The sequence below is a fragment of the Musca domestica genome, unplaced genomic scaffold, assembly GCF_030504385.1.
Source record: "Musca domestica strain aabys unplaced genomic scaffold, Musca_domestica.polishedcontigs.V.1.1 35, whole genome shotgun sequence".
Classification (NCBI taxonomy): domain Eukaryota; kingdom Metazoa; phylum Arthropoda; class Insecta; order Diptera; family Muscidae; genus Musca; species Musca domestica.
This window is the reverse complement of record NW_026712315.1, coordinates 4,466,725-4,489,716: the sequence shown is the minus strand read 5'-3', so window position 1 is coordinate 4,489,716 and position 22,992 is coordinate 4,466,725. Positions and strand designations below refer to the sequence as shown.

Genomic DNA, 22,992 nt, shown 5'->3' with positions numbered 1-22,992 from the left:
TCGGTATTTTCATAATTTTAGCGACATTATTTACCGGAATTATTTCGAATTTCGCATTTGAAGTTCGTAATGGGCACTACAGCCTATGACAAAAAATTTTGTATGCTGGTCTACGTCTTTGTATAGTCCCCATATAACGGTTTTCATTTAGGTGGTAGTTTTCGGATTTTTTTTTTTGAATTTTTTTCAATTTCCTCCGAAATAGTGGTGGAGGTTATTAAAAGTTCGACCCGGCCTTAGTTGCTTTTTTAATTGTTTTCCATCTCTTCGCTCCTCTACCCCTTCAGGTGCTTCACAGCGGGGCTATGTTGAACAAGAGAACCCCATATACATGAAATCGTTTTGCTTTGTTCTTTATTATTATTATTTTCTTTTAATTCTACATTTTCTTATTCGAAATTCAATTTCATCTCCATTTCATCAGATATCTCCTCGATTTCATCGACTGCGGCGGCGGTATCGCCTGCATAGTTCTCGATGAGCAAATAGTTTGGTACATACTCCTCAAGCACTTTTAGCATTTCTGTAGAGGCTTTTGTTTTCACCGCCAAATGTCCAAGAGAATCGCCGCTGCCCAATACCTCGTATTCGGTGACATCGATTTGTTTCTGCTTGCAAAATTCCAAAAGAATTCCCAACAACTCCGGCAGATTTTCCAATAGGGCCAAATGCAGTACCGTATAGCCCTGCCGATTGTAGACTTTGGTCATCTTGACCATTGATGAGTCGACCTTATTGTCGTAGGCGGCGTGTTCCTGCAGTAGTTGTTGTATTTGTAGAATGCAATCGCTGCGACGATTAACGATGGCCAAGTGCAATGGAGTGTTGCCACTTTGATCCTGTTCGTGCAGAGCAATGCCCATGCCTACCAGTGGTCTTATAGCTTCCGACTTGTCGTGGAGACAGGCATAGTGCAGCAGATTGTGCCGCAATTTGTTGCGAGTTTTCAGGACCAGATCCTTGTGCGTAGATTTCTTGACACCATTGCGCAGGGCGAGCAATGTAGACGCATTCAATACGGCGTCATGGAAAATGGTGTTGCCAACTGAAATAAAAAAAATTGTATTGCATAAGTTGCCAGCGAACATAAAAAACATTGTTATCGAACTACTACTCTATATGGGAAACTGGTTTTAGGGACTTGTCAACACGCAATTGCTTATAGAAAAATTGTTATGGGAAAGAACATTTCCGTTCTATGTAAAAAACGTTTTTATCGGATAATTTTTTTTTTTAAAGAAAAACTTGATATCGGACAACTTTTCGATAGAAACAGTGTCATCGCACAACATTTCTATAGAAAAAGTTCTTATCGGACAACTTTTCAACAGAGAAAGTTCTTATCGGACAACTATTCAACAGAGAAAGTTCTTATCGGACAACTTTTCAACAGAGAAAGTTCTTATCGGACAACTTTTCAACAGAGAAAGTTCTTATTGGACAACTTTTCAATAGAAAAAGTTGTTATCGGACAACTTTTCTATAGAAAAACTTGTTGTCGGACAACTTTTCTATAGAAAAACTTGTTGTCGGACAACTTTTCTCTAGAAAAAGTTGTTGTCGGACAACTTTTCTCTAGAAAAAGTTGTTGTCGGACAACTTTTCTCTAGAAGAAGTTGTTGTCGGACAACTTTTCTCTCTCTAGAAAAAGTTGTTGTCGGACAACTTTTCTCTCTCTAGAAAAAGTTGTTGTCGGACAACTTTTCTCTCTCTAGAAAAAGTTGTTGTCGGACAACTTTTCTCTCTCTAGAAAAAGTTGTTGTCGGACAACTTTTCTCTCTCTAGAAAAAGTTGTTGTCGGACAACTTTTCTCTAGAAAAAGTTGTTGTCGGACAACTTTTCTCTAGAAAAAGTTGTTGTCGGACAACTTTTCTCTAGAAAAAGTTGTTTTCGGACAACTTTTCTCTAGAAAAAGTTGTTGTCGGACAACTTTTCTCTCTCTAGAAAAAGTTGTTGTCGGACAACTTTTCTCTAGAAAAAGTTGTAGTCGGACAACTTTTCTCTAGAAAAAGTTGTTGTCGGACAACTTTTCTCTAGAAAAAGTTGTTGTCGGACAACTTTTCTCTAGAAAAAGTTGTTGTCGGAAAACTTTTCTCACTCTAGAAAAAGTTGTTGTCGGACAACTTTTCTCTCTCTAGAAAAAGTTGTTGTCGGACAACTTTTCTCTAGAAAAAGTTGTTGTCGGACAACTTTTCTCTCTCTAGAAAAGGTTGTTGTCGGACAACTTTTCTCTCTCTAGAAAAAGTTGTTGTCGGACAACTTTTCTCTAGAACAAGTTGTTATCGGACAACTTTTCTCTAGAAAAAGTTGTTGTCGGACAACTTTTCTATAGAAAAAGTTGCTATCGGACACCTTGTCAAAATATAAACTTGTTATCGGACAACTTTTTGATAGAAACAATTGTTATCGGCCAAATTTACTACAGAAAAAGTTGTTATCGGACTACTTTGCTATAGAAAAAGTTGTTATCGGATAAATTGCTACAGAAAAAGTGGTTATCGGACAACTTTGCTATAGAAAAGGTTGTTATTTGACCATTTCTTTGCGGGAAAAGTTGTTATCGTACAACTTACTTCTTGAGAAGATGTTGTTCTTGGACAAGTTTTCCATAGGAACAAGTTGTTACCAAACAACTTTTCTTTAGAAGATAGAAAAAAGTTGTTATCGAACAACTTTTCAAAAGAAAAAGTTATCGGACAACTTGTCAATATAAAAACTTGTTATCTTTGGAACATGTTTTTATCGGACAATTTATATTACAACTTTTCTATAGACAAAATGTCGGACAACTTTTCCAGAGAAAAATTGCTATCGGATAACTTTTCTTGAGAAACAGTTGCTTTCGGGCAACGTAGTTGTCGGTAAAATGGTCATGAGAAAACTTTTCCACACGGTCCCTTTTGTACTGAATTATTTTTCAGGGAAAAATGCTGTCATCGAACAACTCCTCTGTTATCGGACAATCAGGTTCTAAATATACGATACCAAAAAAGTATTACTTACATTTATTCGATAGAATACTAGGCGGGATGGTAATATCTTGGGCTGGATCTTTCAAACATTTTTCAATCCGTTTCTTTATGTCATTTATTTCTCTTCTTTTCCTCTCTTGCTTCTGGTGTTGGGCATTGTTATCTTCCTTTATTGGTTTGGGCGTTACTGTTCTATCTTGCGAGATATATTCATTTTTCCCTTGTTCACTCGGGGGGTCCTCTAATGACAAGTCAGGCCCCATTAGGTTTTGCCACCATTGTTCCAATTCCAAATTGGTAATGCTAACCGTTGAATTCTCAGAAGATTGCGAGAAGGTAGTGGTTGAAACATTTTGATCGGTTGCCGGTCCGTCAACTTCCATTTTGCTCTGCCTACTTAGGATTTCGGTCGTTGTTGCTTCATTATTTGGTGCGATTGCATGAGGAATATAAGAAATTAAAAAACTCGGGAGGTCCTCTAATGACAAACCAGCCTCCATTGGGCTTTCCTCCCATTGGATCGATTGTTCCAAATCGCCTACTTGCCTAATTGGGTTTTCGTTCGTTGCTGCCCCATTATTTGATGCGTTTGCATTTGGTTGCTCCAAATGGGAAAGGCTATCCGAAGATTTACTTGGTGTCGGCACTATCGTTGAACAGCGTCGTGGTCTTTTTCGGGCGGCTGCCAGCTTTGCCGTTCCATTGGAATCAGAATTGTCGCTTTTCGAATATGCAAATTTGACCGGCCTACTCTTGAAAGTACTGCGATCTACAACGACTTCCATCGACACTTCGATCGAATCTTCAGGAAAATCGGGTCCTGTGTAGGGCGGTAACTCGAATTTGATACTGCTATTCAGGAATGTATCCATTGGTTTGACATAACTCTCCCAGACCGTCTTGCCAGCCACATCGAGAAACACACGAACCGTATAACAGTATCCCGATTGCAACTTGATTCGCATGAAAACAACCTGGCCACCACTTGTACTGCCGCCGAAGTTACATATATCGTGTATTTTCAGGTCATCACCGTGGTATATTGGGTCGGAGTAGATGGTTTCTTTGTAGAGGCAGTAGGTTTCGTCATCGATGCGTTCGAATATAGTAAATCCCAGACAGACCTGCATTGGAGAAAGAAGATCATGTAACTTGTAATTTGTTATCGAAAAATTTGTTAAAAAAAAAATTGCCATTTTTTGTAAATATGCTTGGCGAACAACTACACTTATCGAGCTAACTTCCTGAGGTAAAAATTCTTATCGAACAAAATGTCCTCTGGAACAGACTAAATTAAATGCAGGTGCTTTTTGTACCCAAAGACATATGGCTATAGAGGATATATATAATTTGATACGACCGAAACGTCCCTTATCGAAATAACGGTTTTAGACCCTAGGTCTCTTTGGACCAAATTCGTTTCAGGGCATTTAGAGTCTGGCTGGCTGGTGCGCACTCCCGAAGGGAGTATCCGATTTGGTCCAAACTTGGTACATCGTAATATTATTATCAAACTTAGATCCAGTTCGGAGATGGGCAATATCGGTCCACTCCTTCTAGTACCTCTCCCGCAAATTTCGAAATTTTCAAAGAAAAAAATATTTTACTGCACAGAAAAAGGAAGGATAATCCAATTTTGCTCCAATTTTGCAAATCCTTGTATTTACATCAGCGCTAGTCAGGTGCGAAAATGAACAAAATCGGTCCATTCCAGAAAGTACCTCCCACACAAAGGGTCAACATTTTAAACAATTGATGTAAGAGTCCCATTGTCTTCAAATTGCACACAACACAATATTTTTATTAACCCAAGGTCTGTGGGTAAGATGGAAAATATCGGACCACTCTATCTGGTACCTCCCCCACAAAGGACCAACTGTTTTGAATATCCCTGAAGCCATAAAGCGCGAAATAAATATTCGATTCAATTGTCCATAAACTCAATCTCAATATTTCCGCAAACACAAGATTTTTTATAAAGATGTTAGAGATCGGACCATTCCTTCTGGTACCTCCCCCACAGAGAGTCAAAATTGTGAATAACTAAAACGATTATAAAATCCGAAATGAGCATCCCGTTCTCTTCATATTTCATATATCTCATTATCTCTTCTAACACAAGAACTGTGAATATGGTATATATCTGCGAACCCCTTCTGAAACCTCAGCCACAAAGGGTCACAATTTTCAACACTTTTATCTGTCATAATTTGCTAAACAACTTGTTCTATCTGAAAATTTTTCTCAACCAGAAATCTGAGATGAGTATGGAATTTATGATTTCGCATAAAATTGGATATAAATGTTCGATTGTCTTGTAAATTTGTATTTTTATCTGTTTTAGATGAAGTATAAAAATGGAATACTTCGTTTGACTAAATCTGGTACCTCACACGCATTTTAATATTTTCTAAAAATTATAAGATATCTCATATACAGGGTGAAATAAAAAAACTGCAACAAAGTCGCAGTAAATTTTTTTAATTTAATTGAATAAAAGAAAAAAAGGTCGGAAATTGCATCAGATTTTAGAATAAGTTTAGATATGTTCGAATTGGTCAGCTTTGGCAAGAATTATGGCCTTCAAACGGTCAATGAAATCGTGAAACGCTGCCCGAATCTTGCTCTGCGAAGTTCTTGCTTGAGTTGATCGACACTTTGGTATTTTTTAGTGCCAGCCTTGCTTTCTAAAATACTCCAGACATTGTTTCGGGTCGAGTCGAATGGATTTGTATCCGGAGATTTTGGTGGCCATTGTACGCTGGAAATGAAGCGAGGAACCTCATTTTGTAACCATTTTGGGTGGCGCGTGCTAAGTGCGATGGTGCTGGGTCCTGTTGGAATGTACAAGGTTCAGCTCACGAGCCATTTTTCAGCCACCGAAAATATTATTTAAAAAAATAATATTTAAAAAAATAATATTTAAAAAAATAATATTTAAAAAAATAATAATTAAAAAAATAATATTTTTATTTAGTGGTCTGGAAGTGCTTGAAAAATAATATTTAAAAAATCCACGCTTAGTGGTCTGGAAGTGCTTGAAAAATAATATTTAAAAAATCCACGCTTAGTGGTCTGGAAGTGCTTGAAAAATAATATTTAAAAAATCCACGCTTAGTGGTCTGGAAGTGCTTGAAAAATAATATTTAAAAAATCCACGCTTAGTGGTCTGGAAGTGCTTGAAAAATAATATTTAAAAAATCCACGCTTAGTGGTCTGGAAGTGCTTGAAAAATAATATTTAAAAAATCCACGCTTAGTGGTCTGGAAGTGCTTGAAATATAATATTTAAAAAATCCACGCTTAGTGGTCTGGAAGTGCTTGAAAAATAATATTTAAAAAATCCACGCTTAGTGGTCTGGAAGTGCTTGAAAAATAATATTTAAAAAATCCACGCTTAGTGGTCTGGAAGTGCTTGAAAAATAATATTTAAAAAATCCACGCTTAGTGGTCTGGAAGTGCTTGAAAAATAATATTTAAAAAATCCACGCTTAGTGGTCTGGAAGTGCTTGAAAAATAATATTTAAAAAAATCCACGCTTAGTGGTCTGGAAGTGCTTGAAAAATAATATTTAAAAAATCCACGCTTAGTGGTCTGGAAGTGCTTGAAAAATAATATTTAAAAAATCCACGCTTAGTGGTCTGGAAGTGCTTGAAAAATAATATTTAAAAAATCCACGCTTAGTGGTCTGGAAGTGCTTGAAAAATAATATTTAAAAAATCCACGCTTAGTGGTCTGGAAGTGCTTGAAAAATAATATTTAAAAAATCCACGCTTAGTGGTCTGGAAGTGCTTGAAAAATAATATTTAAAAAATCCACGCTTAGTGGTCTGGAAGTGCTTGAAAAATAATATTAAAAAATCCACGCTTAGTGGTCTGGAAGTGCTTGAAAATAATATTTAAAAAATCCACGCTTAGTGGTCTGGAAGTGCTTGAAAAATAATATTTAAAAAATCCACGCTTAGTGGTCTGGAAGTGCTTGAAAATAATATTTAAAAAATCCACGCTTAGTGGTCTGGAAGTGCTTGAAAAATAATATTTAAAAAATCCACGCTTAGTGGTCTGGAAGTGCTTGAAAAATAATATTTAAAAAATCCACGCTTAGTGGTCTGGAAGTGCTTGAAAAATAATATTTAAAAAATCCACGCTTAGTGGTCTGGAAGTGCTTGAAAAATATATTTAAAAAATCCACGCTTAGTGGTCTGGAAGTCTTGAAAATAATATTTAAAAAATCCACGCTTAGTGGTCTGGAAGTGCTTGAAAAATAATATTTAAAAAATCCACGCTTAGTGGTCTGGAAGTGCTTGAAAAATAATATTTAAAAAATCCACGCTTAGTGGTCTGGAAGTGCTTGAAAAATAATATTTAAAAAATCCACGCTTAGTGGTCTGGAAGTGCTTGAAAAATAATATTTAAAAAATCCACGCTTAGTGGTCTGGAAGTGCTTGAAAAATAATATTTAAAAAATCCACGCTTAGTGGTCTGGAAGTGCTTGAAAAATAATATTTAAAAAATCCACGCTTAGTGGTCTGGAAGTGCTTGAAAAATAATATTTAAAAAATCCACGCTTAGTGGTCTGGAAGTGCTTGAAAAATAATATTTAAAAAATCCACGCTTAGTGGTCTGGAAGTGCTTGAAAAATAATATTTAAAAAATCCACGCTTAGTGGTCTGGAAGTGCTTGAAAAATAATATTTAAAAAATCCACGCTTAGTGGTCTGGAAGTGCTTGAAAAAATAATATTTAAAAAATCCACGCTTAGTGGTCTGGAAGTGCTTGAAAAATAATATTTAAAAAATCCACGCTTAGTGGTCTGGAAGTGCTTGAAAAATAATATTTAAAAAATCCACGCTTAGTGGTCTGGAAGTGCTTGAAAAATAATATTTAAAAAATCCACGCTTAGTGGTCTGGAAGTGCTTGAAAAATAATATTTAAAAAATCCACGCTTAGTGGTCTGGAAGTGCTTGAAAAATAATATTTAAAAAATCCACGCTTAGTGGTCTGGAAGTGCTTGAAAAATATATTTAAAAAATCCACGCTTAGTGGTCTGGAAGTGCTTGAAAAATAATATTTAAAAAATCCACGCTTAGTGGTCTGGAAGTGCTTGAAAAATATATTTAAAAAATCCACGCTTAGTGGTCTGGAAGTGCTTGAAAAATAATATTTAAAAATCCACGCTTAGTGGTCTGGAAGTGCTTGAAAAATAATATTTAAAAAATCCACGCTTAGTGGTCTGGAAGTGCTTGAAAAATAATATTTAAAAAATCCACGCTTAGTGGTCTGGAAGTGCTTGAAAAATAATATTTAAAAAATCCACGCTTAGTGGTCTGGAAGTGCTTGAAAAATAATATTTAAAAAATCCACGCTTAGTGGTCTGGAAGTGCTTGAAAAATAATATTTAAAAAATCCACGCTTAGTGGTCTGGAAGTGCTTGAAAAATAATATTTAAAAAATCCACGCTTAGTGGTCTGGAAGTGCTTGAAAAATAATATTTAAAAAATCCACGCTTAGTGGTCTGGAAGTGCTTGAAAAATAATATTTAAAAAATCCACGCTTAGTGGTCTGGAAGTGCTTGAAAAATAATATTTAAAAAATCCACGCTTAGTGGTCTGGAAGTGCTTGAAAAATAATATTTAAAAAATCCACGCTTAGTGGTCTGGAAGTGCTTGAAAAATAATATTTAAAAAATCCACGCTTAGTGGTCTGGAAGTGCTTGAAAAATAATATTTAAAAAATCCACGCTTAGTGGTCTGGAAGTGCTTGAAAAATAATATTTAAAAAATCCACGCTTAGTGGTCTGGAAGTGCTTGAAAAATAATATTTAAAAAATCCACGCTTAGTGGTCTGGAAGTGCTTGAAAAATAATATTTAAAAAATCCACGCTTAGTGGTCTGGAAGTGCTTGAAAAATAATATTTAAAAAATCCACGCTTAGTGGTCTGGAAGTGCTTGAAAAATAATATTTAAAAATCCACGCTTAGTGGTCTGGAAGTGCTTGAAAAATAATATTTAAAAAATCCACGCTTAGTGGTCTGGAGTGCTTGAAAATAATATTTAAAAAATCCACGCTTAGTGGTCTGGAAGTGCTTGAAAAATAATATTTAAAAAATCCACGCTTAGTGGTCTGGAAGTGCTTGAAAAATAATATTTAAAAAATCCACGCTTAGTGGTCTGGAAGTGCTTGAAAAATAATATTTAAAAAATCCACGCTTAGTGGTCTGGAAGTGCTTGAAAAATAATATTTAAAAATCCACGCTTAGTGGTCTGGAAGTGCTTGAAAAATAATATTAAAAAATCCACGCTTAGTGGTCTGGAAGTGCTTGAAAAATAATATTTAAAAAATCCACGCTTAGTGGTCTGGAAGTGCTTGAAAAATAATATTTAAAAAAATCCACGCTTAGTGGTCTGGAAGTGCTTGAAAAATAATATTTAAAAAATCCACGCTTAGTGGTCTGGAAGTGCTTGAAAAATAATATTTAAAAAATCCACGCTTAGTGGTCTGGAAGTGCTTGAAAATAATATTTAAAAAATCCACGCTTAGTGGTCTGGAAGTGCTTGAAAAATAATATTTAAAAAATCCACGCTTAGTGGTCTGGAAGTGCTTGAAAAATAATATTTAAAAAATCCACGCTTAGTGGTCTGGAAGTGCTTGAAAATAATATTTAAAAATCCACGCTTAGTGGTCTGGAAGTGCTTGAAAAATAATATTTAAAAAATCCACGCTTAGTGGTCTGGAAGTGCTTGAAAAATAATATTTAAAAAATCCACGCTTAGTGGTCTGGAAGTGCTTGAAAAATAATATTTAAAAAATCCACGCTTAGTGGTCTGGAAGTGCTTGAAAAATAATATTTAAAAAATCCACGCTTAGTGGTCTGGAAGTGCTTGAAAAATAATATTTAAAAAATCCACGCTTAGTGGTCTGGAAGTGCTTGAAAAATAATATTTAAAAAATCCACGCTTAGTGGTCTGGAAGTGCTTGAAAAATAATATTTAAAAAATCCACGCTTAGTGGTCTGGAAGTGCTTGAAAAATAATATTTAAAAAATCCACGCTTAGTGGTCTGGAAGTGCTTGAAAAATATATTTAAAAAATCCACGCTTAGTGGTCTGGAAGTGCTTGAAAAATAATATTTAAAAAATCCACGCTTAGTGGTCTGGAAGTGCTTGAAAAATAATATTTAAAAAATCCACGCTTAGTGGTCTGGAAGTGCTTGAAAAATAATATTTAAAAAATCCACGCTTAGTGGTCTGGAAGTGCTTGAAAAATAATATTTAAAAAATCCACGCTTAGTGGTCTGGAAGTGCTTGAAAAATAATATTTAAAAATCCACGCTTAGTGGTCTGGAAGTGCTTGAAAAATAATATTTAAAAAATCCACGCTTAGTGGTCTGGAAGTGCTTGAAAAATAATATTTAAAAAATCCACGCTTAGTGGTCTGGAAGTGCTTGAAAAATAATATTTAAAAAATCCACGCTTAGTGGTCTGGAAGTGCTTGAAAAATAATATTTAAAAAATCCACGCTTAGTGGTCTGGAAGTGCTTGAAAAATAATATTTAAAAATCCACGCTTAGTGGTCTGGAAGTGCTTGAAAAATAATATTTAAAAAATCCACGCTTAGTGGTCTGGAAGTGCTTGAAAAATAATATTTAAAAAATCCACGCTTAGTGGTCTGGAAGTGCTTGAAAAATAATATTTAAAAAATCCACGCTTAGTGGTCTGGAAGTGCTTGAAAAATAATATTTAAAAAATCCACGCTTAGTGGTCTGGAAGTGCTTGAAAAATAATATTTAAAAATCCACGCTTAGTGGTCTGGAAGTGCTTGAAAAATAATATTTAAAAAATCCACGCTTAGTGGTCTGGAAGTGCTTGAAAAATAATATTTAAAAAATCCACGCTTAGTGGTCTGGAAGTGCTTGAAAAATAATATTAAAAAATCCACGCTTAGTGGTCTGGAAGTGCTTGAAAAATAATATTTAAAAAATCCACGCTTAGTGGTCTGGAAGTGCTTGAAAAATAATATTTAAAAAATCCACGCTTAGTGGTCTGGAAGTGCTTGAAAAATAATATTTAAAAATCCACGCTTAGTGGTCTGGAAGTGCTTGAAAAATAATATTTAAAAATCCACGCTTAGTGGTCTGGAAGTGCTTGAAAAATAATATTTAAAAAATCCACGCTTAGTGGTCTGGAAGTGCTTGAAAAATAATATTTAAAAAATCCACGCTTAGTGGTCTGGAAGTGCTTGAAAAATAATATTTAAAAAATCCACGCTTAGTGGTCTGGAAGTGCTTGAAAAATAATATTTAAAAAATCCACGCTTAGTGGTCTGGAAGTGCTTGAAAAATAATATTTAAAAAATCCACGCTTAGTGGTCTGGAAGTGCTTGAAAAATAATATTTAAAAAATCCACGCTTAGTGGTCTGGAAGTGCTTGAAAAATAATATTTAAAAAATCCACGCTTAGTGGTCTGGAAGTGCTTGAAAAATAATATTTAAAAAATCCACGCTTAGTGGTCTGGAAGTGCTTGAAAAATAATATTTAAAAAATCCACGCTTAGTGGTCTGGAAGTGCTTGAAAAATAATATTTAAAAAATCCACGCTTAGTGGTCTGGAAGTGCTTGAAAAATAATATTTAAAAAATCCACGCTTAGTGGTCTGGAAGTGCTTGAAAAATAATATTTAAAAAATCCACGCTTAGTGGTCTGGAAGTGCTTGAAAAATAATATTAAAAATCCACGCTTAGTGGTCTGGAAGTGCTTGAAAAATAATATTTAAAAAATCCACGCTTAGTGGTCTGGAAGTGCTTGAAAAATAATATTTAAAAAATCCACGCTTAGTGGTCTGGAAGTGCTTGAAAAATAATATTTAAAAAATCCACGCTTAGTGGTCTGGAAGTGCTTGAAAAATAATATTTAAAAAATCCACGCTTAGTGGTCTGGAAGTGCTTGAAAAATAATATTTAAAAAATCCACGCTTAGTGGTCTGGAAGTGCTTGAAAAATAATATTTAAAAAATCCACGCTTAGTGGTCTGGAAGTGCTTGAAAAATAATATTTAAAAAATCCACGCTTAGTGGTCTGGAAGTGCTTGAAAAATAATATTTAAAAAATCCACGCTTAGTGGTCTGGAAGTGCTTGAAAAATAATATTTAAAAAATCCACGCTTAGTGGTCTGGAAGTGCTTGAAAAATAATATTTAAAAAATCCACGCTTAGTGGTCTGGAAGTGCTTGAAAAATATATTTAAAAAATCCACGCTTAGTGGTCTGGAAGTGCTTGAAAAATAATATTTAAAAAATCCACGCTTAGTGGTCTGGAAGTGCTTGAAAAATAATATTTAAAAAATCCACGCTTAGTGGTCTGGAAGTGCTTGAAAAATAATATTTAAAAAATCCACGCTTAGTGGTCTGGAAGTGCTTGAAAAATAATATTTAAAAAATCCACGCTTAGTGGTCTGGAAGTGCTTGAAAAATAATATTTAAAAAATCCACGCTTAGTGGTCTGGAAGTGCTTGAAAAATAATATTTAAAAAATCCACGCTTAGTGGTCTGGAAGTGCTTGAAAAATAATATTTAAAAAATCCACGCTTAGTGGTCTGGAAGTGCTTGAAAAATAATATTTAAAAAATCCACGCTTAGTGGTCTGGAAGTGCTTGAAAAATAATATTTAAAAAATCCACGCTTAGTGGTCTGGAAGTGCTTGAAAAATAATATTTAAAAAATCCACGCTTAGTGGTCTGGAAGTGCTTGAAAAATAATATTTAAAAAATCCACGCTTAGTGGTCTGGAAGTGCTTGAAAAATAATATTTAAAAATCCACGCTTAGTGGTCTGGAAGTGCTTGAAAAATAATATTTAAAAAATCCACGCTTAGTGGTCTGGAAGTGCTTGAAAAATAATATTTAAAAAATCCACGCTTAGTGGTCTGGAAGTGCTTGAAAAATAATATTTAAAAAATCCACGCTTAGTGGTCTGGAAGTGCTTGAAAAATAATATTTAAAAAATCCACGCTTAGTGGTCTGGAAGTGCTTGAAAAATAATATTTAAAAAATCCACGCTTAGTGGTCTGGAAGTGCTTGAAAAATAATATTTAAAAATCCACGCTTAGTGGTCTGGAAGTGCTTGAAAAATAATATTTAAAAAATCCACGCTTAGTGGTCTGGAAGTGCTTGAAAAATAATATTTAAAAAATCCACGCTTAGTGGTCTGGAAGTGCTTGAAAAATAATATTTAAAAAATCCACGCTTAGTGGTCTGGAAGTGCTTGAAAAATAATATTTAAAAAATCCACGCTTAGTGGTCTGGAAGTGCTTGAAAAATAATATTTAAAAAATCCACGCTTAGTGGTCTGGAAGTGCTTGAAAAATATTAAATCCCTTGGTCTGGAAGTGCTTGAAAATAATATTTAAAAAATCCACGCTTAGTGGTCTGGAAGTGCTTGAAAAATAATATTTAAAAAATCCACGCTTAGTGGTCTGGAAGTGCTTGAAAAATAATATTTAAAAAATCCACGCTTAGTGGTCTGGAAGTGCTTGAAAAATAATATTTAAAAAATCCACGCTTAGTGGTCTGGAAGTGCTTGAAAAATAATATTTAAAAAATCCACGCTTAGTGGTCTGGAAGTGCTTGAAAAATAATATTTAAAAAATCCACGCTTAGTGGTCTGGAAGTGCTTGAAAAATAATATTTAAAAAATCCACGCTTAGTGGTCTGGAAGTGCTTGAAAAATAATATTTAAAAAATCCACGCTTAGTGGTCTGGAAGTGCTTGAAAAATAATATTTAAAAAATCCACGCTTAGTGGTCTGGAAGTGCTTGAAAAATAATATTTAAAAAATCCACGCTTAGTGGTCTGGAAGTGCTTGAAAAATAATATTTAAAAAATCCACGCTTAGTGGTCTGGAAGTGCTTGAAAAATAATATTTAAAAAATCCACGCTTAGTGGTCTGGAAGTGCTTGAAAAATAATATTTAAAAAATCCACGCTTAGTGGTCTGGAAGTGCTTGAAAAATAATATTTAAAAAATCCCGCTTAGTGGTCTGGAAGTGCTTGAAAAATAATATTTAAAAAATCCACGCTTAGTGGTCTGGAAGTGCTTGAAAAATAATATTTAAAAAATCCACGCTTAGTGGTCTGGAAGTGCTTGAAAAATAATATTTAAAAAATCCACGCTTAGTGGTCTGGAAGTGCTTGAAAAATAATATTTAAAAAATCCACGCTTAGTGGTCTGGAAGTGCTTGAAAAATAATATTTAAAAATCCACGCTTAGTGGTCTGGAAGTGCTTGAAAAATAATATTTAAAAAATCCACGCTTAGTGGTCTGGAAGTGCTTGAAAAATAATATTTAAAAAATCCACGCTTAGTGGTCTGGAAGTGCTTGAAAAATAATATTTAAAAAATCCACGCTTAGTGGTCTGGAAGTGCTTGAAAAATAATATTTAAAAAATCCACGCTTAGTGGTCTGGAAGTGCTTGAAAAATAATATTTAAAAAATCCACGCTTAGTGGTCTGGAAGTGCTTGAAAAATAATATTTAAAAAATCCACGCTTAGTGGTCTGGAAGTGCTTGAAAAATAATATTTAAAAATCCACGCTTAGTGGTCTGGAAGTGCTTGAAAAATAATATTTAAAAAATCCACGCTTAGTGGTCTGGAAGTGCTTGAAAAATAATATTTAAAAATCCACGCTTAGTGGTCTGGAAGTGCTTGAAAAATAATATTTAAAAATCCACGCTTAGTGGTCTGGAAGTGCTTGAAAATAATATTTAAAAAATCCACGCTTAGTGGTCTGGAAGTGCTTGAAAAATAATATTTAAAAATCCACGCTTAGTGGTCTGGAAGTGCTTGAAAAATAATATTTAAAAAATCCACGCTTAGTGGTCTGGAAGTGCTTGAAAAATAATATTTAAAAATCCACGCTTAGTGGTCTGGAAGTGCTTGAAAATAATATTTAAAAAATCCACGCTTAGTGGTCTGGAAGTGCTTGAAAAATAATATTTAAAAATCCACGCTTAGTGGTCTGGAAGTGCTTGAAAATAATATTTAAAAAATCCACGCTTAGTGGTCTGGAAGTGCTTGAAAAATAATATTTAAAAAATCCACGCTTAGTGGTCTGGAAGTGCTTGAAAAATAATATTTAAAAAATCCACGCTTAGTGGTCTGGAAGTGCTTGAAAAATAATATTTAAAAAATCCACGCTTAGTGGTCTGGAAGTGCTTGAAAAATAATATTTAAAAAATCCACGCTTAGTGGTCTGGAAGTGCTTGAAAAATAATATTTAAAAAATCCACGCTTAGTGGTCTGGAAGTGCTTGAAAAATAATATTTAAAAAATCCACGCTTAGTGGTCTGGAAGTGCTTGAAAATAATATTTAAAAAATCCACGCTTAGTGGTCTGGAAGTGCTTGAAAAATAATATTTAAAAATCCACGCTTAGTGGTCTGGAAGTGCTTGAAAAATAATATTTAAAAAATCCACGCTTAGTGGTCTGGAAGTGCTTGAAAAATAATATTTAAAAAATCCACGCTTAGTGGTCTGGAAGTGCTTGAAAAATAATATTTAAAAATCCACGCTTAGTGGTCTGGAAGTGCTTGAAAAATAATATTTAAAAATCCACGCTTAGTGGTCTGGAAGTGCTTGAAAAATAATATTTAAAAAATCCACGCTTAGTGGTCTGGAAGTGCTTGAAAAATAATATTTAAAAATCCACGCTTAGTGGTCTGGAAGTGCTTGAAAAATAATATTTAAAAATCCACGCTTAGTGGTCTGGAAGTGCTTGAAAAATAATATTTAAAAAATCCACGCTTAGTGGTCTGGAAGTGCTTGAAAAATAATATTTAAAAAATCCACGCTTAGTGGTCTGGAAGTGCTTGAAAAATAATATTTAAAAAATCCACGCTTAGTGGTCTGGAAGTGCTTGAAAAATAATATTTAAAAATCCACGCTTAGTGGTCTGGAAGTGCTTGAAAAATAATATTTAAAAAATCCACGCTTAGTGGTCTGGAAGTGCTTGAAAAATAATATTTAAAAAATCCACGCTTAGTGGTCTGGAAGTGCTTGAAAAATAATATTTAAAAAATCCACGCTTAGTGGTCTGGAAGTGCTTGAAAAATAATATTTAAAAATCCACGCTTAGTGGTCTGGAAGTGCTTGAAAAATAATATTTAAAAAATCCACGCTTAGTGGTCTGGAAGTGCTTGAAAAATAATATTTAAAAAATCCACGCTTAGTGGTCTGGAAGTGCTTGAAAAATAATATTTAAAAAATCCACGCTTAGTGGTCTGGAAGTGCTTGAAAATAATATTTAAAAAATCCACGCTTAGTGGTCTGGAAGTGCTTGAAAAATAATATTTAAAAAATCCACGCTTAGTGGTCTGGAAGTGCTTGAAAAATAATATTTAAAAAATCCACGCTTAGTGGTCTGGAAGTGCTTGAAAAATAATATTTAAAAAATCCACGCTTAGTGTCTGTCTGGAAGTGCTTGAAAATAATATTTAAAAAATCCACGCTTAGTGGTCTGGAAGTGCTTGAAAAATAATATTTAAAAAATCCACGCTTAGTGGTCTGGAAGTGCTTGAAAAATAATATTTAAAAAATCCACGCTTAGTGGTCTGGAAGTGCTTGAAAAATAATATTTAAAAAATCCACGCTTAGTGGTCTGGAAGTGCTTGAAAAATAATATTTAAAAAATCCACGCTTAGTGGTCTGGAAGTGCTTGAAAAATAATATTTAAAAAATCCACGCTTAGTGGTCTGGAAGTGCTTGAAAAATAATATTTAAAAAATCCACGCTTAGTGGTCTGGAAGTGCTTGAAAAATAATATTTAAAAAATCCACGCTTAGTGGTCTGGAAGTGCTTGAAAAATAATATTTAAAAAATCCACGCTTAGTGGTCTGGAAGTGCTTGAAAAATAATATTTAAAAAATCCACGCTTAGTGGTCTGGAAGTGCTTGAAAATAATATTTAAAAATCCACGCTTAGTGGTCTGGAAGTGCTTGAAAATCCACGCTTAGTGGTCTGGAAGTGCTTGAAAAATAATATTTAAAAAATCCACGCTTAGTGGTCTGGAAGTGCTTGAAAAATAATATTTAAAAATCCACGCTTAGTGTCTGGAAGTGCTTGAAAAATAATATTTAAAAAATCCACGCTTAGTGGTCTGGAAGTGCTTGAAAAATAATATTTAAAAAATCCACGCTTAGTGGTCTGGAAGTGCTTGAAAAATAATATTTAAAAAATCCACGCTTAGTGGTCTGGAAGTGCTTGAAAAATAATATTTAAAAAATCCACGCTTAGTGGTCTGGAAGTGCTTGAAAAATAATATTTAAAAATCCACGCTTAGTGGTCTGGAAGTGCTTGAAAAATAATATTTAAAAAATCCACGCTTAGTGGTCTGGAAGTGCTTGAAAAATAATATTTAAAAAATCCACGCTTAGTGGTCTGGAAGTGCTTGAAAAATAATATTTAAAAAATCCACGCTTAGTGGTCTGGAAGTGCTTGAAAAATAATATTTAAAAAATCCACGCTTAGTGGTCTGGAAGTGCTTGAAAAATAATATTTAAAAAATCCACGCTTAGTGGTCTGGAAGTGCTTGAAAAATAATATTTAAAAAATCCACGCTTAGTGGTCTGGAAGTGCTTGAAAAATAATATTTAAAAAATCCACGCTTAGTGGTCTGGAAGTGCTTGAAAAATAATATTTAAAAAATCCACGCTTAGTGGTCTGGAAGTGCTTGAAAAATAATATTTAAAAATCCACGCTTAGTGGTCTGGAAGTGCTTGAAAAATAATATTTAAAAAATCCACGCTTAGTGGTCTGGAAGTGCTTGAAAATAATATTTAAAAAATCCACGCTTAGTGGTCTGGAAGTGCTTGAAAAATAATATTTAAAAAATCCACGCTTAGTGGTCTGGAAGTGCTTGAAAAATAATATTTAAAAAATCCACGCTTAGTGGTCTGGAAGTGCTTGAAAAATAATATTTAAAAAATCCACGCTTAGTGGTCTGGAAGTGCTTGAAAAATAATATTTAAAAAATCCACGCTTAGTGGTCTGGAAGTGCTTGAAAATAATATTTAAAAATCCACGCTTAGTGGTCTGGAAGTGCTTGAAAAATAATATTTAAAAATCCACGCTTAGTGGTCTGGAAGTGCTTGAAAAATAATATTTAAAAAATCCACGCTTAGTGGTCTGGAAGTGCTTGAAAAATAATATTTAAAAAATCCACGCTTAGTGGTCTGGAAGTGCTTGAAAAATAATATTTAAAAAATCCACGCTTAGTGGTCTGGAAGTGCTTGAAAAATAATATTTAAAAATCCACGCTTAGTGGTCTGGAAGTGCTTGAAAAATAATATTTAAAAAATCCACGCTTAGTGGTCTGGAAGTGCTTGAAAATAATATTTAAAAAATCCACGCTTAGTGGTCTGGAAGTGCTTGAAAAATAATATTTAAAAAATCCACGCTTAGTGGTCTGGAAGTGCTTGAAAAATAATATTTAAAAAATCCACGCTTAGTGGTCTGGAAGTGCTTGAAAAATAATATTTAAAAAATCCACGCTTAGTGGTCTGGAAGTGCTTGAAAAATAATATTTAAAAAATCCACGCTTAGTGGTCTGGAAGTGCTTGAAAAATAATATTTAAAAAATCCACGCTTAGTGGTCTGGAAGTGCTTGAAAAATAATATTTAAAAAATCCACGCTTAGTGGTCTGGAAGTGCTTGAAAAATAATATTTAAAAAATCCACGCTTAGTGGTCTGGAAGTGCTTGAAAAATAATATTTAAAAAATCCACGCTTAGTGGTCTGGAAGTGCTTGAAAAATAATATTTAAAAAATCCACGCTTAGTGGTCTGGAAGTGCTTGAAAATAATATTTAAAAAATCCACGCTTAGTGGTCTGGAAGTGCTTGAAAAATAATATTTAAAAATCCACGCTTAGTGGTCTGGAAGTGCTTGAAAATAATATTTAAAAAATCCACGCTTAGTGGTCTGGAAGTGCTTGAAAAATAATATTTAAAAAATCCACGCTTAGTGGTCTGGAAGTGCTTGAAAAATAATATTTAAAAAATCCACGCTTAGTGGTCTGGAAGTGCTTGAAAAATAATATTTAAAAAATCCACGCTTAGTGGTCTGGAAGTGCTTGAAAAATAATATTTAAAAAATCCACGCTTAGTGGTCTGGAAGTGCTTGAAAAATAATATTTAAAAAATCCACGCTTAGTGGTCTGGAAGTGCTTGAAAAATAATATTTAAAAAATCCACGCTTAGTGGTCTGGAAGTGCTTGAAAAATAATATTTAAAAAATCCACGCTTAGTGGTCTGGAAGTGCTTGAAAAATAATATTTAAAAAATCCACGCTTAGTGGTCTGGAAGTGCTTGAAAATAATATTTAAAAATCCACGCTTAGTGGTCTGGAAGTGCTTGAAAATAATATTTAAAAAATCCACGCTTAGTGGTCTGGAAGTGCTTGAAAAATAATATTTAAAAAATCCACGCTTAGTGGTCTGGAAGTGCTTGAAAAATAATATTTAAAAAATCCACGCTTAGTGATCTGGAAGTGCTTGAAAAATAATATTTAAAAAATCCACGCTTAGTGGTCTGGAAGTGCTTGAAAAATAATATTTAAAAAATCCACGCTTAGTGGTCTGGAAGTGCTTGAAAAATAATATTTAAAAAATCCACGCTTAGTGGTCTGGAAGTGCTTGAAAAATAATATTTAAAAAATCCACGCTTAGTGGTCTGGAAGTGCTTGAAAAATAATATTTAAAAAATCCACGCTTAGTGGTCTGGAAGTGCTTGAAAAATAATATTTAAAAAATCCACGCTTAGTGGTCTGGAAGTGCTTGAAAAATAATATTTAAAAAATCCACGCTTAGTGGTCTGGAAGTGCTTGAAAAATAATATTTAAAAAATCCACGCTTAGTGGTCTGGAAGTGCTTGAAAAATAATATTTAAAAAATCCACGCTTAGTGGTCTGGAAGTGCTTGAAAAATAATATTTAAAAAATCCACGCTTAGTGGTCTGGAAGTGCTTGAAAAATAATATTTAAAAAATCCACGCTTAGTGGTCTGGAAGTGCTTGAAAAATAATATTTAAAAAATCCACGCTTAGTGGTCTGGAAGTGCTTGAAAAATAATATTTAAAAAATCCACGCTTAGTGGTCTGGAAGTGCTTGAAAAATAAGCCTTTGTATGCTTGTAAACAATATAATCAGCTGTCGCTGGAATCATTTTAAAAGCTGTCGGACGATTGGCTTAGAAATGACAGCAGTCTGAAGTTGGTTGCATTTTTTTCAACTCACCCTGAATTTTAACATTTTTGAAAAATTATAAGATATCTCATATAAAGTAAAGTATGTCACCAATATAGTCCACACCTGGCACGTCGATATATTTATATAATATTTATTTAGGTTCGATATGACATGGACAATATTGGCCCATTCCTGCGGAACCTACTCCATAGAGGGTCGAGAATTTGAATAATCATAACAGACGTCAAAATATATTTAAATAATCGAACATTAGCTGAGCTGAGCGTATACATCTGTCGGCAAAACCAACTGATACTTTTTAGCTTGTTTTCGATCGGAAACGATGTTGTGTGTTCCATTAAAAGCGATGTTATCGTTAAACCTATTTGATGTGTTTAGAAAGGGTTGTTGTCGAAACCATTTTTTTTTGCGGAAATTGTTTGTCATCGAACAACGTTTCTAGAAAAATGTATGATTTTCGATTACATTTTTTAGCAGATTTTTCAGATTGGTCCCAATATCGACTTGTACTTACAATTAAGCCGGCACTTTGAGTGATTTCATTCAAATCCAAATCGGACTGCAGCTTATCGAATGGCAGCGGCAATCCCAACGATTCGTATTTAAGCTGCTTCGCCCGCAGCGTCTCCCCATATTTGTTGTTTTTCTTTCTAGATCGCACAATAACATGATCGACGAGCTCCCAATACCTACCTGTCACATCGTCCTGGCAATCCTTCATCTTTTCAAAAACGAACGCATAGTCAATTTTACGTTTACTCTTGGGCAACAGGAGGTGTGGCGACAGGTGAAGCGGCTTCTTCTCGGCGATCTTCTCCTCGTTGTACGAGTGTAGTGAGCATAAGACAAAGAACTGTCTCACCTTTCCATTGTCGTTGAGATTGGCACTGTCCGGTAATCTCATTTGGATTTTGGGATATATATCGCGGACTGAGCAATTCCGACCGTTCGTCACTGCCTCGCCTCGTCCCGTTATAAAGCCGTGCGTATTTTTCAATTCACTTTCGAAACGAAAATGAAAATTTTGTTTTGGTTGAATTTGTATTTGCAAAGAGCTGTTTAAAAACGGTTCCATTAAAAATGATTCCATTGTGGCAACGGATCGCGATCGGCTTGGGTTGTGAGTCACTTGGTGTACTTCGCAGAACTGAGTGCGTTCGTTCGTGGCTGTACAGCGACAATCAATTTATTCGATAGCTAGAGAGGGAACTGCCCGCAGTTTTTTGTTATGTTTATTTATTTACTATTAATTTTTTTTTGTATAAAGGTGGTGTTGCCGGATTGTATGTGAAAATCGAGATTAGATTTGAAATCAAAAATATATCATGAAAAACTCATAAGTAAATAAAAAATTTTAAAATAAAAAAAACGATAACAAATATTTCGATAAACAATTTTTCAATAATAATCGACTTGGAAAATGCTAATTTTCTTCAAGTGAACTTTTCAACAAACCTATTTTCCGATACATATTTTTTCGATAAAAAAAAAAATATTGCAAGAAAATAGTTTGCTAAAAAAGATAACTAAAATCGATAATCTACTTTTTCATAAAAATTTACATAAAAATGCAAACAATTGTTTTGCTTTTTTATTCATTAAAAAAAATCGAATTAATTTTTAACCAAAGGAAAATTGGCAACAAAATTAAAATTAGCGACATTTTTGTAAACAATTAATTTTTTAGTTTTCAACCTTTTTTTTTTTTATCGAAAAAATTCGAAAATTCGAAAAAAATGATGAAAATGTAAAAAAAACTGGAAACTTCAAAAAATACAGGGTAAAATAAAAAACTGCAACTAACTTCAGACTACTGTCATTTCGAAGCCATTCGTCTGACAGCTGTTAAAATTATTCCACGTGACAGCTCATTATATTGTTTACAAGCGTACAAAAGCATTTTGGTGAAAATTTTCCGAAAACAAAGTTATTCGTGATAGTATTCAAGCGTGATAGTGTGATTTCTTTATATTTAGCTGAAAAACCACAAGTGGCTATCGTTAGAACACACCAGAATTTAAATGTGAATAGCGTAGCCCGACATATGTCGAGGAAGTGGACGGAAGAAAACAGCAACATCAGCAGAAATGGTTCGAGAAGTATAGAAGCCACTTGATCGAAACCCGTGTCACAGCGGCTGAAAAATGGCTCGGCAAATTCGGCAAATATTCAAAAATGAGCTCGGGGTAAAGCCATTGGAATTCTAAAAGTGCAAGAACTTACACCGCAACAGAAAGAAAATAAACTGAAAACAGCTTAAAAGTTGCTTGGCTTGTTCGAAAATGGTGAACTGCCGAATTTGGTTTTCTCCGTCTCTGATGAGAAAAAATTCGTTGTCCAGCAGTTTGTAAACAAAAAAAAAAAAAAAAAAGATTGTGTTTACCTGCCAAAGAGGTCAGCTGAAAATGTGCACCTTCGGTTGGCCACCAGAACCCATGGTGATGGTGTGGGCCGCCATAATCGACCGTGGCATCAGAATAAGTGCCGAATATTATTATTATTATGGCGAAAATATTCTGAAGGGAGTATTAAAGCCTTGGGCACTTAAATATTTTGGCCGCAGACCTTTTACATTCCAACAGGACTCACTCAAGTTAGTTACAAATACAATAGTTGCAAAATGAGGTTCCTCGCTTCATTTCCAACTCTCCGGATACCAATCCGTTGGACTATTGTGTATGGAGTATTTTGAAAAGCAAGGTTGGCACTAAAAATACCAAAGTGTCGATCACCTCAAGCAAGCGCGTCGCTTCACCGGGAATGGACCAAAATACCGC

At 34.0% G+C, this 22,992-nt stretch overlaps 2 protein-coding genes across 6 annotated transcripts in view; one reads left to right on the top strand and one right to left on the bottom strand.

The window, feature by feature from the left end:
- The window catches only part of LOC101897359 (probable beta-hexosaminidase fdl), a 177,727-nt gene that overhangs the window by 23,335 nt on the left and 131,400 nt on the right, over window positions 1-22,992 (top strand). The window lies entirely within an intron of this gene.
- On the bottom strand, window positions 338-21,392 carry LOC101897738 (nuclear factor NF-kappa-B p110 subunit-like). Of its 2 annotated transcripts, XM_059125693.1 has the most exons (4): window positions 20,730-21,392; window positions 3,515-4,096; window positions 3,004-3,361; window positions 338-1,045 (listed from the first exon to the last, which is right to left on the bottom strand). In XM_059125693.1, the coding sequence occupies exons 1-4, from the start codon at window positions 21,303-21,305 to the stop codon at window positions 390-392; spliced, it is 2,172 nt and encodes a 723-aa protein (XP_058981676.1). In that variant the 5' UTR covers window positions 21,306-21,392; the 3' UTR covers window positions 338-389. The 2 variants fall into 2 exon arrangements, with proteins under 2 accessions (XP_058981676.1, XP_058981675.1); XM_059125692.1 differs by having other exon boundaries at window positions 3,004-4,096.

Bases quoted from the DNA above. Each gene is read 5' to 3' on its own strand.
- LOC101897738 (XM_059125692.1), bottom strand. From the start codon at position 21,305: ATGGAATCATTTTTAATGGAACCGTTTTTAAACAGCTCTTTGCAAATA. The intron at 4,097-20,729 runs GTAAGTACAAGT...TCTCCAATGCAG, and splicing joins CTCAAAGTGCCGGCTTAATT to GTCTGTCTGGGATTTACTAT. The intron at 1,046-3,003 runs GTAAGTAATACT...TTTTTATTTCAG, and splicing joins TAGTATTCTATCGAATAAAT to TTGGCAACACCATTTTCCAT.